Genomic DNA, 15,749 nt, shown 5'->3' with positions numbered 1-15,749 from the left:
TCCCCTGCCAGACCACCCCTTCACCAAGGTGGGGAGGATGTTCCATCAGAAATCAGACCCCTGGGACCCCCCTGGTGGTCCAAGGACTGAGCGTCTGCCTTCCAATACAGGTGACCCAGGTTCCATCCCTGGTCTGGGAACATGTCACACGCGACGGAACAACTAAGCCTGTGCCCCGCAACGACTGAAGCCCGCACGGTCTAGCATCCACGCTCAGCAACAAGAGAAGCCACAGCAGTGAGGAGCCCGCACACTGCAATGAAGACCCAGCACAGCCATAAATAAATCCATAAAGAAAGAAAGAAATCAGACTCCTGTCCTTCACCAGCCTCACAGCCGTGAGCAAGACACTCCATCACTCTGCACCTTGATCTACTCATCTGTCAAACGGGATTCAGACAGTACACTCCGAGGAATGAGGAAACATATGAAATGTGTGACACGGAGCCTGGTACACAGTAAGGGCTTAATATTAGTTGCTACTATTATTACTGTCACCATGATTCCCAAGTGATCGTTTCCGCAAACGCTGTCCACCCCAAAACCTGCCCGGCCAGCTGGTTCTGAAAGACCCTCTGCTTCTCTTCCCACCCCGTCAAGTCCTAATCCTCCTCCCTTCTCCCCACATGCTTTTCCCTGACCCCTGCGTCCCCCATCAAAGTCCCCGGGGCTTTGATAGGTCCTTTTGCAACTTATCAAGTACTGCTTTTGATACATGACTCCCTACAGAATTGGACTGTTTCTTACCTGCCAAGGAAAATCACACAAAGGCATTATCCCATCTCCCAAACTGAACTGGAAACTCCTCACCTTGACTGTTTCTTCCACACCTTCTTATCTTCCAGTGAAAGTGAAAGCGTTAGTCACTCAGTCGTCTGACTCTTTGAGACCCCATGGACTGTACCTCTCTGTTCAAGGAATTCTCCAGACAAGAGTGGGTTGCCATTTCCTTCTCCAGTCAGTCTCATTAAACACACTGGAAGGATCTCTCCATCCACTCAGCCATGCTCTCTGCTGCATCCTTAGCTGAGCTTTGGGGAGAACCAAATGACCAGGCTAGAGCCAAGCACACCACATCTGAGCATCAGCACACCTAGGCTAGAGCTTTCCTCTTCCAACAAACTCACTGAGTGAGCTTAACAAACTCTTCCCATTTCTGGGCCTCAGTTTCCTCATCTGTACTATGGGTAGAAGGAGCAAGACCAGTGGAGCTCTGAGTGCAAAGAAGCCCCACATCCAAGAGGTTACAAGGCCCCGAGGCCCTCCCAGGCCTGAGGAGCCCTGTCCAGGCTCTGCCACGGCCCCTCTTCTGCTCCACACCTGCCGATGAGAAGGGACTGCCTTCTCCCTGCACCCTGGGGATGAAGTCTGGATTCCTGGCAGATCGCCTCAGATTAAATACAGATTTTTAAAAGTGAAACCATGCCAACATGATTCTAAATTCATGGTTCCAGAATTTCCCTTTGTAAATAGAAACAAAACATCAGTCATAAAACTAAAATTCCACTCACAACCCATGAAACCTTCTCTGCTTAAATCCTGGAGGGCTTCCCTCCTGAGACACTCTCCTTACAGAATTTCTTGCAGATATTGACACTGGAGACCCCCACCTCACCCCTACTTGTGCTCCACCATACCTCAAGAAGAGCCTGTGATTGCAAAGCCCCCAAACTCAGTGGGTACATGGACATAAGAGCTTGTGAGCAAAGCCAGCTAATCTGGAGGGCTCAGGTTTAAATTAAAGAGGGATTTTCGTCCCTTTCCAATTTGGTAGAAGAACTCAGTGGCAGGTCCTGGGGCCCCACAGTCCTGTTAATAAGGACAGTCATGAGGCACTCCTTCCCCAGGGAAATTCAGTAGTAGGGGGGACGGACACTATGTGGGGTCCTCAGTGTCCAGGGAAGCTCACACAGGCTAAAGAGTCACCAGTTTCATTTCTGAAAGGCTCAGAAGCAGATGCACCTGTCTAATGATCCTGGCCATATGGCTGAATCCTCATTTACTGGCAGAAGCAAGACCAAAAGGTTGGGCATAAGTTACGTCTGCTTTCTGGATCATTTTTTCAATATAATAGGAGACACCTGGCTGCTCAAAGGAGAGCCAGGGACTTGATAGACCCAGTCTCACTGCAAACACCCCAACAGCCCTGAGCAGCAGGGACTTTAATTAGCACTGGGAAGCAGAAGCCCAGAAAAGTTAGGTCACCTGCTGACGGAGACTGCCAGAAGGTGCCCGCCTGCACTACTGGCATCAGGGGCTGGCACTGGTGAGCGGCTCTGTCCTGGGCACTGGCGAATGCCTACCAGCAGCATCTCTGGCCACAAAATGCCCCCTCCCCAAGTCATGACAACCAAAAACATTCCCGGAAATTGCCAGATGATTTGAATTTGGGAGATAAAAAAGACATATTTTGGTCTATAGACACATTTGTTCATTTGGGGCCAAATGACCCCAAGGCGGCAGAATCCGCCCCAGGAAAGAAACTCTAAGAGCCCTATTCCTCCCACATGCAGAGCTTTCCAGTGCTGTGTTAGTTTCTACTGCACAGCACAGCAAGCCAGTCATGTGCACACCTGTACCCCCGCTTTCTCTAATCTCTTCTCATTCAGGTCACCACAGAGCAGTAAGCACACTTCTGGGCACTGTCTGCACTGCACAGCAGGCTCCGATCGGCGCTCTCCTCTCGGCACTGTCTGCACTGCACAGCGGGCTACGATCGGCGCTCTCCTCTCGGCACTGTCTGCACTGCACAGCGGGCTCCGATCGGCGCTCTCCTCTCGGCACTGTCTGCAATGCACAGCGGGCTCTGATCCGCGATCTCCTCTCGGCACTGTCTGCACTGCACAGCGGGCTCTGATCCGCGATCTCTTCTCGGCACTGTCTGCACTGCACAGCGGGCTCTGATCCGCGATCTCTTCTCGGCACTGTCTGCACTGCACAGCGAGCTCCGATCGGCGATCTCCTCTTGGCACTGTCTGCACTGCACAGCGGGCTCTGATCTGCGCTCTCTTCTCGGCACTGTCTGCACTGCACAGCGGGCTCTGATCCGCGATCTCCTCTCGGCACTGTCTGCACTGCACAGCGGGCTCTGATCAGCGATCTCTTCTCGGCACTGTCTGCACTGCACAGCGGGCTGTCATCGGCGCTCTGTTCCATTCTGCTGTTGCTGTTGTCAGTCGCCCAGCCACCTCTGGCTCTTTGGGACCCCAGGGGCCACAGCACTCCAGGTGATGACTGTGCCTCAGCACCTCCCACAGTTTGCCCAAGTTCATGTCGATTCTTTCGGGAATGCCATCCAGCCATCCCATCCTCTGATGGCCCTCTTCTCCTTCTGCCCTCAGTCTTTCCCAGCATCAGGGACGTTTATACCATGTGTAAAACAGAGGCTATTATACGGAGCATCAATAGCGTATATAAGCCAGCCCCAATCTCCCGATTCCCCCCACCTCCCTCTCCCCTCTTTGGTGTCCATACATTCATTCTCTTCGTTCTCTGCATCTGTGTCTCTATTTCTGCTCTGTAAATAAGATTGTCTTTGCCAATTTTTTTCAGATTCCACATATATGCATTACTATACTACATTTGTTTCTCTCTAACTTACCTCATTCTGGTTGACAGTCCCTTTTTTAACTTGGTGGAGATCTCAATCAAGGGCATGCTCCCTCCCCTCTCTGCTTTTAATTTGGACTTTTGCTTGATTCGATTTATTTAACACTTCCTTCACTGTGGTGTATAAAATTAAACACCCATGGGAACTGGATGAAAGTACAAACTTCCAGCAAGACCAGTAAGTCCTGGGGATGGAGCGGGTACCATGACTACAGCTAACACTGCTGTGTGATAGACAGGCAAGTTGCTAAGACCACAGAATTCCTCATTACCAGGAAAAAAAAAAAAAAAAAACTATCTCTTTTCCTTTTGGGGGGATCTATCAGAGATGATGGATGTTAACTATGTTTATTGTGGTCATCATTTCATAATGCACATAATCAAGTCATTATGCTGTCCATGGAAACTTACATAGTGTGGTATGTCTGTGTTGTCTCCACAGAACTGGAAAACAAAGAAAAAAGGAAATTACTCTGCAAAGCAAAAACTAAGATAGATATGTTTCACAGCTATCACTCTTCCCTTAATTCAAAGCTTTAACCAAGCAATTAAAAAGGACCTCCTGATAAACAAGGTACAGCACAGGGAACTATTTTCAACAGCCTGTGATAAACCATATGGAAAAGAGTAGGATAAAGAATATCTATGTGTATAACTGAGTCACTTTGCTGCACAGCAGTAATTAAACACAACATTGAAAATCAATCATAGTTCAATAATTTTTTTTAAAAAATGACCTCCTGGTGCTACACAGGCACCACAAACCCAAAGTCATAAAAAGGGGTTTAACTTTGTAACCAGGGCCCTGCCCAAAACTCCAACTTATTAAAATAATATTTATACACTAATGAACAATAACTAAAAACATTTCAGAATACTTGCCCCCAAATCCTGAAAGTATTAAGCTTCTATATTTTCTCTTAAATAACTTTCATTCTCTGGACAAACAATGGGAGATGAGGGGATCCCAGGAGAAGCAGGAAATGTTCTGGCTCCTTTTCAAAGACCTGCCTTAGTAATTAACTAAGCTCCCGCGGTTCCAGCATCTTCAGGCTCTGATGGCGTGTATCTTTGCCATTGATCCAAGTGCGACAGCTGGGCAATATCAGATCACCTAGAATTTGTCTTCCTCCTCGTCCCCCAGGAAGCACCAAAACAAACCATCCTTTCAGATAAGACGATTTTACAGAGCTTTTGAAATAAGGGGGTGGGCAGGCAGCCAACAGAGATCTGGGAGAAACCTGGCCTGGCAAGAGAGCTGGGAGCTTCCCAGGATGAGGAAAGGAGAGTCGTGGTTTCAGGTGGCACTCTGTGACTTGTCTCCACCTCGTTCATAAGACACCAGAGAGTAAAGTCAGATTCCCCCTGGCTCTCAGCGGATAGAGCCTGATCTCAGAGAGCATGGGCGGGGGAGGGCAAATGGTTCTGATCAGCAGCTACTGGGCTTTACACGCATTATCCCCAAGTCCATGCAACCCCATGAGATGCTTCCTAACATCCAAACCCAGAGGAGTTTTCTACTTCCTAAACACAGCTTCTTTGTTGATTTCCTTCCAGCTCTCATAACCATGTAACCAGTAACAGACCCAGGAAGGCTGGCCCTACTGCGAGCCAGGCAGAACTGCACACACACACACACATACATACACACACACACACACACACACACACACACACACGAAGATACCCTCACCAACGGGCACTAAAACTGCCTTTCCCTCCTCCAAGTTTGTCTTCAGTCTTAAAATAGTTTTCCATAATAATTCCAATACATGAAAAAGCTGTAAATGATTCTGTAGATGGGACATCAGATTGATTAATGCATAAGGGAAATAAATTTAATTATAAAAAGAATATGTATGGGAAGAGACAGCGGCTCAACCTCAGGAAGAAGTGGAGATCTGCAAAAACAAGCAGAGAGATACCCAGTCATACCCGGGAAAGGACAGATGAGAAAAGAGAGCAGCTAAGAGGTCTAGCTAGGAGAGTAAACCCCAAAAGTTCTCACTACCAGGAAAAAAATCTATTTTTTTTTAAACATTAGAAAGTCAGATAATACTAAGTGTCAGATATGATGGGAGGATCTGAGAGCCCCAGATACTGAGGGTGGGAAGGTAAGCTGATACATCCTCAAGGAAGCCAAGTAAGAGCACCCCTGGGACCCAGAAGCCCCACTGCGAGGGGTCCACCCCAGACTCTTACACAGGTCCTCAGGAGAACACATTTAAGGGGGCAGCAGACAGTTGAGTGCACAGAGAGAAAATGAATAAATGTCTGCTGAAAGGAAATTCAGACAATGTAGAAACACATCATAAACAATAAGCACATAATAAATAAATTATAAAGAATCATGGGGACATAGAGAACAGATATATGCACCCATCAAGGGAAGGAGAGTGTGGGACAAATTGAGAGAGTAGCATTGAAACATATACATTACCACGTGCTGGAGAAGGCAATGGCACCCCACTCCAGTACTCTTGCCTGGAAAATCCCATGGACGGAGGAGCCTGGTAGGCTGCAGTCCATGGGGTCGCAAAGAGTCGGACACGACTGAGCGACTTCACTTTCACTTTTCACTTTCATGCATTGGAGAAGGAAATGGCAACCCACTCCAGTGTTCTTGCCTGGAGAATCCCAGGGATGGGGAAGCCTGATGGGCTACCATCTATGGGGTCACACAGAGTCGGACACGACTGAAGTGACTTACTTACTTACTTACCACGTGCAACACAAGACAGCCAGTGGGAGACTGCTGTGTAATACAAGGAGCTCAGCCCAGCGCTCTGTGACAACCTAGAGGGCTGGGGTGGGGTGGAGGGTAGGAGGGAGGTTCAAGAGGGAGGAGACACATGTATGCCTAAGGCTGATTCATGCTGACATACAGCAGAAGCCACACAAAGTTGGAAAGCAATTACCCTCCAATTAAAAAAAAATTTAAGTATCTCCCACAGTCACATGTGTACACACAAAAATTTCTTTGCACATTCATATATATATATATATAATTTATCTATTTGATGAGATCATACTACACATGGTTTTAGTAACCTGTTCCACTTAACAGTATATAGTGTTAGACCAACATCATTTTTCACGGCTGCACAGTATTCCGTTATAAAGACTACCATAATTTGTATAGTCAACTGTTAGATACCAAGCTTACTTAAACATTTTCACTATTAAACAGAACTGCTCTGAACTTCATTGATCATGCATCTTTGCTTCCTCTTTGAAGTAATAAAATTTGAAACAAAGAATAGATATCACAGTAAAAAAATGTGTGTACCTTAGAAATGGAATTGCTTGATTAAAAGTGTATACCTTTCTTTGCTTCTAAGTTTAACAGTTTCCTTGGATCCACATTCTTTCTGCTGTCTGGTAAAGTGACTCCTTCAGGGAAAACCGACACATGGGCTAGGGTTCTATATAAGCAATAACACATACTACACTCTCCCGCTCTTCATATCCATCGTCTTGGAAATGGTGGCCCCCATCCAGACAAACTCCTACCTCACAGGCTCCCTGCACTAGCCACATAGCTCATCGCAGAGACATTCTGGGAAGCACCAACAAGGCAAAATACTCAGGGGTTCATTCATTTGCTAAAAATATCCATATTAGATGCCAGCTTGTGCTTGGAGCCCCAGGAGGCGTTAGAGAGGCACAAATGAGTACCGGCCAGTCTCGCTCTTAGGAGCCCTCCACCTGGGACGTCCGGTGACGCTCTTGACCCCACGTAGAAAATTCAAATCTCGAGTGTGCTCTGGGAGCACTTGGGGGCCCTGGCTGAGGGGCTTCTCAGAGGAGGTGACACCCAGGCAGTCAAACAGCAGTGAGCTGGTCATGACGCCTTGACGGCGGAGGGGACTTGATGCAGATGATCAGAGTGACATGCGGAGCTAGGGCCACAAGATGCCCCTGGAGGACACCTGGACATAAAGCAGGGCTGGGGCAGCCGGCAGAGCTGAGATGGAGGCTTGAGAGGGAGTGGGACCCCAGGTATGAAAAGCCAGCGGGTAGCTACACTAAGGAGCCCACGCCTGTGGGGATGGGAGGGCAGAAGTGTGAGAACAGAGAAGGAGGATGCACGGAGAGGAGACAAGGCTGGCTGTGGGAACACCAGCCTGAAGGACACGGCTGTGACTCTAGAGACAGAGCAAAGTGAGCCAGAAGCACCGGCAGGTTGGGGGGACGGGGGGTGTGCCCCAGGGGAGGGGTGTGGCCCAGGTGAGACCACGCAGGGAGACTGGGGGCAGAATGGCCAGGATGTGTTCACTGCAGGCAAAGGAGCTAGGAGGATGTCCACCCAGGGCAACAGGCCTTCAAGAAGCCTGATGAAGGCAGCCTGCAGGGGCCTGTGGAAAGGTCACAGTATATACCCTGGGCTTGCAGTGTTCTAGAATCTACTGTATAACTTAGCCCACATTCCCTGGGCTTCCCTGGTGGTTCAGACAGTAAAGAATCCTCCTGCAATGCGGGAGACCTGCCGTTCAATCCCTGGGTCAGGAAGATCCCCTAGAGGAGGGCATGGCAGCCCACTCCAGTATTCTTGCCTAGAGAATCCTCATGGACAGAGGAGCATCGTGGGCTACAGCCCATGGGGTCGCAAGAGTCAGACACAACTGAGAGACTAACACTGTCACTGAGATGCAATTTTCCTCTCTGCCAAGGAGCACGTGGGGCCGGACTGTCTACCATCAAGGCCTTTCCCAGCTGTCCGATGCTGTAAAGTTCCCCTCCACATCAGATCCAGAGTGCCAGCTGTCCCCCCTGGAAACTCGACCCTGCAAGAAGAAGGCCATAATGGCCTCTCCTGAGAAGTCGGACCCTCTCTCCACAGTCGGCTCACTGGCCAGCAAGGGCCCGTCCTCTCCAGCTCAGACGTGCACCCTCACATCTGGCCGCAGGCTGCTGAGTGTTCTCCTCCCTCTCCTGGGTAATAAGGAGCAGACTGGCAAAATAGTTCAAATACCTTCTGAAAAAGTACACCGCCTTGTGGGCTGGGCGGCCTATTTTGAGCAAAATGTTTCAAACCCCCAGGCTCAGAGCTGCTCTGGGGCATCCATGTTCAATGTAACCAAGCTATCGGGAAGGCCATAAAGGATGACGGCCGCATCTGATGATGGCCAGGCCGTGCCTGGGCACAGGATGGGATGTGCCCACCCTCCAGGACCATCTGCTGAGCAGGGGAGCCACCAGCCTGATGTGAGAAGGGCCGTCTGGAGGATGAACAAGGTTGGGGCTGGGGGTGGCCAGGAAGGGAAGTGACCTCCTGGCCCCTATGTGCAGGAAAACGACCCAGAGGAAGGGGCGTGGGAGCCGGGCCCTGGTGGCCGCGTGCAGTCACGGCAAGTGTGCGGCAGGGACAGGCCCAGGAGCGGAAAATCCACAAGCCATCAGCCAGGAGTGTAAGGAGAGAAGCGATGGGCGGTCCAGAGGACAGGCGGATGGCCTCAAGGTGCTCCGGGGCTAATTTCAAGACGCCCAAATGCCACACCCAGGTAGTGGCTACAGGGAGCCACTGAAGTTTGCGAGCAGAGGAAGAAGGGCAGCGGGTACGATGGGGTGCAGAAGAGATCAGGGGATCAGCACAGAGAGGAACAATGTGGCTGGAGCCAGGAGAGGGGAGGAGAGGGGATGGGGGAGGAGAATGTGGGCCCACAGCGCTCCCTTCTCCATTTTTTCAGGACCACAGGCATATTTAATCCCGTGGACCCACAAAGAAACACCTTGCCTCCAAGTCACACAGCATTCAGCAACAAACCTCACGGGAGAGCTCCCAGACCTGCCTTTGCAGATCTGGTTTCTACTCCTGCTCTGAAAATGCTCGCAAACCCCTGGCCCCAAACCTCCAACAGCTGATCAAACACCCAAGCACTCTGTGTAAACTCAGAAGGGGAGGGAACAGGCTGGGACAAACTGACACGCAGACGCCCAGATTTCCGGGAGGCCCGCCTGAGTAACAGGATACATTTGGTTCATTTCCTGCAACACTAGAATTTCCCAGCCATGGGGGGAAATGCAGCCCTCCCTGCATTGCCTGTAGCCTTCTCCAGCTCCCTACTCCAGACAGTCTTCCTAATTTCCCACTTTCTCCCTGAACTTGAGAGACCTACAACAGCCTCCAAGATCTCTCGCATCCCTGCAAATCTTCACTGCGATAGTTCATTCAGGCACAGAGGTAGGCAGAAAGTCACCGAGGTCACCAAGGCCGCCAAACGTCCTGGAGCCCGGCTCCAACTCTCTGGCTCAAAAAAGTGGGCCTTCAACAGGTATCCTGGAATCAGCCCACCCGATAGACACTGCTTCTTTTCGTAGCAGAACCAATGAAAAGAAAAAAAGCAGGTGGCACCTCAGGGACCCTCAAAGGAAACAGAGGGTGGGGCAGCAAGATGGGTAAGGTGGACCTGGATTCGAATCCTACTTCCACCATTGAGTTTACTTGGATAAGCCACCTTGCCTCTCCAGAAAATTTTTCATCTGGGAAATGGGTATAAAAATAAAATCTGCGTAAGGCTGTCAGAATTCGAAGCGCTATTGTTAGTGTTAAGCATTAATGAAAAGTTAAAAGGAATTCAATATTTTATATACGTATAATTTTATGTATATATGTGCATGTATTACGGGCTTCCCTGGTGGTGCTAGTGGTAAAGAATCCACCTGCCAATGCGGGAGACATAAGAGCCACGGGTTCGATCCCTGGGTCGGGAAGATCCCCTGGAGGAGGGCATGGCCAACCACTCCAGTCTTCTTGCCTGGAGAATGCCATGGACAGAGGAGCCTGGTGGGCTACAGACCATGGGGTCGCAAAGAGTAGGACACGACTGACTGGCTGATCACTTCTATACATATACATATGGATACATTTATCGTTCAAACAGGAGAAAATTCTAGTGTGCAAGAGGGAAAAAGCCTGAGGGGCAGGGCCGGGAGTCCCGGGGTAGCACAAATGCAACCAGGCACCGGGGCCGGAGCGTCTGGTGTGCGCGCGGATGCCGAGGGCGCGCGGTGACAGCGGGGCGGCGGAGCGGCGGGGCAGGCTGGCCCGCGGGGCTGCAAAGGGGCGGTTGGACCCACCTGAAGACTCGCAGCAGCAGGCAGGCGATGAGGAAGGCGGTGAAGGCGCAAGCCACGATCACGGCCGCCTTCAGGGTGGGCAGGTCGCGGAGCAGGCTGGAGATGCGGGTCACCAAGGCGTCGCCGCTGCTGTTGGAGCTGCCGCCGCCGCCCGCCGCCTCCCCGGACCCGGTGCCGGTGGCGTTCCCGGGCCCCGGGCCGGGCGGCGGCCGCGGCTGGCGCTCGGCTCCGGGCTGCGGAGGGGCGGCGGACTGGGCTCTGCTGGCGCGGGCGGCGGGCGCGCCCAGGAGCGCGAGCAGGAGCAGCAGCGGCAGCAGCCGCGCGGGAGGCAGCGCGGCGCGCATGGTGCGGGCCGGCGGCGCGGGGGCCGGGCTGGGCGCGCGCGGCGGAGCCCCGAGTCCCGCAGCGGCGCCGAGGCCTGCCCCGGGTCCTCCCGCGGCGGAGCCCGGCGGCTGCGCGGTGCTTGGCAGGAAGCTGCGGCGCCCGGAAGAGTCCGCGCCGCCCGCGGCCGCGGCCGCCGCAGCCACCAACACGTTGCACCGAGTCATTCGACGGGCCGCGGCCCCACGTGGGCGGGGCAGGCCACCAGGCCGGGTGCGGGCTGCGCTGTTCCCCCGGGGACCTGGGACACCCTGGGAGAAGTAGCAGTCGCCAGGAGCTGTGCTGCACGGTACACATTTTATCTGTTTGATATCATCACCCCCCCTTAGGAGACAGGTATTGCTGTTACCCTCCTTTAAGAGTTGATTTAGCTCCCAGCAACTCAGGTTGTGCCAGACAGAGAATCAAAGACTCCATTCTACAGATGCGGAAACCGAAGCCTCCGAAGTGAATGAAGTGTGCGGCCGAATGCCCTGTGCACTGTGTATATTTATAGTTCAGCGTCTCCCCAATTAACTTCTTTTTCCCTAAGAGTTTCTTATCTCACGGCTTCGCTATTTCAGACATTTTGCACCTCTGCTTCTGAACTGGATTGTGCTGCGTGCTAAGTAGCTTCAGTCGTTGTCTGATTCTTTGGGACGCTATGGACTGTTGCCCACCAGGCTCCTCTGTCCATGGGTTTCTCCAGGCAAGAACACTGGAGTGGGTTGCCAGAGGATCTCCTCCAGAGGATTATCTTCTCAACCCAGGGATCCAACCCAGTTCTCCCGCATTGCAGGTGGACTCTTTACCATCTGAACCACCAGGGAAGCCCAGTGTGCATTCCTGACTTTGTACCTTTGCTGTAGAATAGTCTTCCTGCAGTCCATGGGGTTGCGAAGAGTCGGACACGACTGAGCGACTTCACTTTCACTTTTCACTTTCCTGCATTGGAGAAGGAAATGGCAACCCACTCCAGTGTTCTTGCCTGGAGAATCCCAGGGACGGGGGAGCCTGGTGGGCTGCCGTCTATGGGGTCACACAGAGTCGGACACGACTGAAGCGACTTAGCAGGAGCAGCAGCAGCCGCAGTCTTCCTCCTAGGTTGAAGTTTCAGCCCCCAGGGAGTAATTGGCTTGCTGCCTCTGGTTTGCAAGCTAGATGATACTTCAGTGGAGAAAGATAGTTGTGGATGTTCCCGTGTGAGGCCCAAAGGTGGGACCTGATGGAGGTCACAAAGGGCCTTCCTGGATCGCTAGGACCTATCCTGCAGGCCTCCACCTTTCAGCATGAGGCTGGATCCTGGCCAGAAGCTGGTGATATGACCAGCTTCTCTGGTGATATGACAAGTATTCAGTGACCTTACACAGCTCACTCCTGGTCCTATTTTGTAAAAAAGCAACAGGTAAATAAAATACAGTACAATGTATCAGTTTGCTATTGCTGCCTAACAAATTATTCCCAAATTTCTCAGCTTAAAACACACACACACATTTTATCAGGGTTTCTGTGGTTTAGGAATCTGAGCATAGCTTAGGGTCCTCTGCTTCAGGGTCTCTCACAAAGGTGCAGTCGATGCTGGTGGCTAGAGTCTCATCTGAAGGTTCAACTGGGGAAGGATCTGCATCCAAGCTCAGTCAGTGGTTTTTGGCCAGATCTAGCTCTTCATGGGCTACTGGACTGAAAGCCTCAATTCCCCACTGGCTATTGGCCAGAGGCTGTCCACCGTTCTTACCATTTGGGCCTTTCCAGCATGGCAGCTTGCCTCATCAAAATGTGCATGTCTAGGACTATTTTGGTCCAGTGGTCGAGAGCCCACCTGCCAGTGCAGGAGCCACAGGTTCCATCCCTGGTCTGGGAAGATCCCACGTGCCGCGTAGCACCTAAACCCATGTGCCACAACTACTGAGCCCAAGCTCTAGAGCCTGCAAGCCACAACTGCTGAGCCCACATGCCCTAGAAACCATTCTCTGCCACAAGAGAAACCATTGCAATGAGAAGCCAGAGCACCAGAACTAGAGAGCAGCCTCCAGTCACTGCAGCTGGAAAAAGCTGGTGTGTGGAACAAAGACCCAGCATAGCCATAAATAAATAATTTTTCTTTTTAATATGTAAGTCTAGAAGGCAATGGAGAAACTCTGTTAGCAAGATTGAAATCATTGTCTTAGGAAACCTGACAATAGAAGCAACATCCCAACACCTTTGCTATATTCTGTTGGTTGGAAGCAAGTTACAGATCTCATCACAAGGGGAAGGGGTTATACAAGGGTGAGAGTATCAGGAAGCAAGGATCATTGGGGACATCTAAGAAGCTGCCAGGAGACCCGGGTTCAATCTCTGGGCTGGGAAGATCCCCTGGAGAAGGGAATGGCTACCCACTCCAGTATTCTTGCCTGGAGAATTCCAGGGACAGAGGAGCCTGGTGGGCTACAGTCCATGGGGTTGCAAAGAGTCAAACATGGCTGAAGACTAACACACACACACACACACACACACACACACACACACAAGCTGCCTGTCACTTATAATGTGATACATTTTGATTTACTGGGATGAACAAGCAGGCTATCAGAAGTTAACACCCAGGAGGTACTATTTGAAATGCATGTTGAATGTGAGAAATTTGGACAGATCACAAGCTTTAGGTCTCTTCCAACTTTCTAAAATACCACTTTCTGTCAAAAAATGGTGTGTTGATAGAGAGCCAGCATTTTATCATATCATCGTGATAGAATTTAGAAAAGAAATTTCTTAAAGAACCACTGCTGATGTCCATGATTTTGCAGGACTGCCCTCTAAGGCATAAACCTCAGATATCACAGGCTTAGATTTTTGTCCTTATCAGAAATCCCTCCATGGAGAGTTAAAGAAGTGCTGGGTTTTGGAGCCTCTATTCAGGGTAAGAGGTTTGACCACTTAATGGCCTTGGCTGAAAACTTACCCACAGAATCCAAGTCTTTAATGTCTAAAGTGAGGATGGCCATACTTAGCTCAGAAAGGTCACTGGAAATGTCCCTAAGAAGGAAGAAAACATTTGTGTCCTTATCCTTCTTTTACCACAATTCATGGACTGGGGTAGACTCGCTTGATTGTTTAACACCAAGAATTACATAACTTAACACCAAGAATGTACATAACCTACCACCAAGAATGTACAACACCAAGAATGTACATAAATGTTAGATTATTTTATTAAAATGAAACTTTAGAACTTTTCCTTCTTCCTGATTACTCGCTGTGCAAATCATCACAACGAAGAACTTACTTATAAACTGCCCTAGAGTTCCTCAAACATTTTTGAATCAACTGTTGACTTTAAAAATATTCACAATCTAAAAGTTGAGAGTTATGTTTTATTCAGTGGGAATTTTTAGGACTTCAAGCCCAGGAGACAGCATCTGAAGTGACCCTGGGAGAACTGCTCTGAAGAGGTGAGGGAAGGAGCCAGGCTATATAGAGGTTTTGCCACGAAGTGCAGGTGGTCTGAACGTCACAAGATGATGATTAAAGAAAACCAGATATCCCAAGTTAAGGAATTTAGCACTTCTCTTATGTACGGGAAGATGCAAGAGTCTGGGCTCGCTGAAATCATTCCTTTTCTATGTACCTCCTCTCTCTGGGGCCAGTATACTGTGTTTTTTCCATCCTGGGCTTCCTTGGGGCTCACTGTAGGGTGTGACTCCAGGCTGATGCCTGCCAGGTAGCACGTTTTCTTCTCCTTCCTGGTTGTCCGTAGGGCTCAGCAGCTCATATTCAGATCAGATTAGTCACTCAGTCATGTCCGACTCTTTGCGACCCCATGAATCGCAGCACGCCAGGCCTCCCTGTCCATCACCAACTCCCGGAGTTCACTCAGATTCACGTCCATCCAGTCAGTGATGCCATCCAGCCATCTCATCCTCTGTCGTCCCCTTCTCCTCTTGCCCCCAATCCCTCCCAGCATCAGAGTCTTTTCCAATGAGTCAACTCTTCACATGAGGTGGCCAAAGTGCTGGAGTTTCAGTTTTAGCATCATTCCTTCCAAAGAAATCCCAGGGCTGATCTCCTTCAGAATGGACTGGTTGGATCTCCTTGCAGTCCAAGGGACTCTCAAGAGTCTTCTCCAACACCACAGTTCAAAAGCATCAATTCTTCGGTGCTCAGCCTTCTTCACAGTCCAACTCTCACATCCATACATGACCACAGGAAAAACCATAGCCTTGACTAGATGAACCTTTGTTGGCAAAGTAATGTCTCTGCTTTTGAATATGCTATCTAGGTTGGTCATAACTTTCCTTCCAAGGAGTAAGCGTCTTTTAATTTCATGGCTGCAGTCACCATCTGTAGTGATTTTGGAACCCAGAAAAATAAAGTCTGACACTGTTTCCCATATTGGAGGGCTGCAGTTGCTGATGACTGCGACATCCTTATTTACCAATATGGCAGGAAATGCTTCATTTCTCACAACCAACCACAAACAATAATCTTTTTAACACGGAACACTGGTGACTGGCAACAGAAAGCAACTTGGGCTGATTTCAGGAAAAGAGTTTATTGGAAGCATGTTGGATCGCCTCTAGAATCAATGGCAAGCTAAAGCAGAAGTTCTAAAGGTGTGGTCTGGGGCTCCTGAGGTCCCTGAGACCCTTCCAGGGAAACTGAAAAGTAGAAATGAATTCTGTAATAACAGTAAGATGTTATTTGGCTTTTTCATTGATGAT

The 15,749-nt window shown here is 50.2% G+C and overlaps 1 protein-coding gene and 1 pseudogene across 2 annotated transcripts in view; one reads left to right on the top strand and one right to left on the bottom strand.

Annotated features, from left to right (window-relative positions):
* FAM174B (family with sequence similarity 174 member B) overlaps positions 1-11,160 on the bottom strand; it is a 41,172-nt gene extending 30,012 nt beyond the window's left edge. Inside the window, exon 1 of one of the 2 annotated variants that reach the window (XR_003507408.1) lies at positions 10,690-11,048. Coding sequence is in view for 1 of the 2 variants with exons in the window: in XM_027521301.1 (XP_027377102.1) it covers positions 10,690-11,033 (344 nt within the window). In the remaining variant the exon portion in view is untranslated. Of the gene's footprint in view, positions 1-10,689 lie in introns of both variants that reach the window. The other variant, XM_027521301.1, reaches the window with a different exon arrangement.
* The window catches only part of LOC113880086, a 60,286-nt pseudogene continuing 55,568 nt past the window's right edge, over positions 11,032-15,749 (top strand).

Source organism: Bos indicus x Bos taurus, chromosome 21 (genome assembly GCF_003369695.1).
Source record: "Bos indicus x Bos taurus breed Angus x Brahman F1 hybrid chromosome 21, Bos_hybrid_MaternalHap_v2.0, whole genome shotgun sequence".
NCBI classification, from domain to species: domain Eukaryota; kingdom Metazoa; phylum Chordata; class Mammalia; order Artiodactyla; family Bovidae; genus Bos; species Bos indicus x Bos taurus.
The sequence above is the reverse complement of the archived record's forward strand: the minus strand, read 5'-3'. Positions and strand labels throughout refer to the sequence as shown.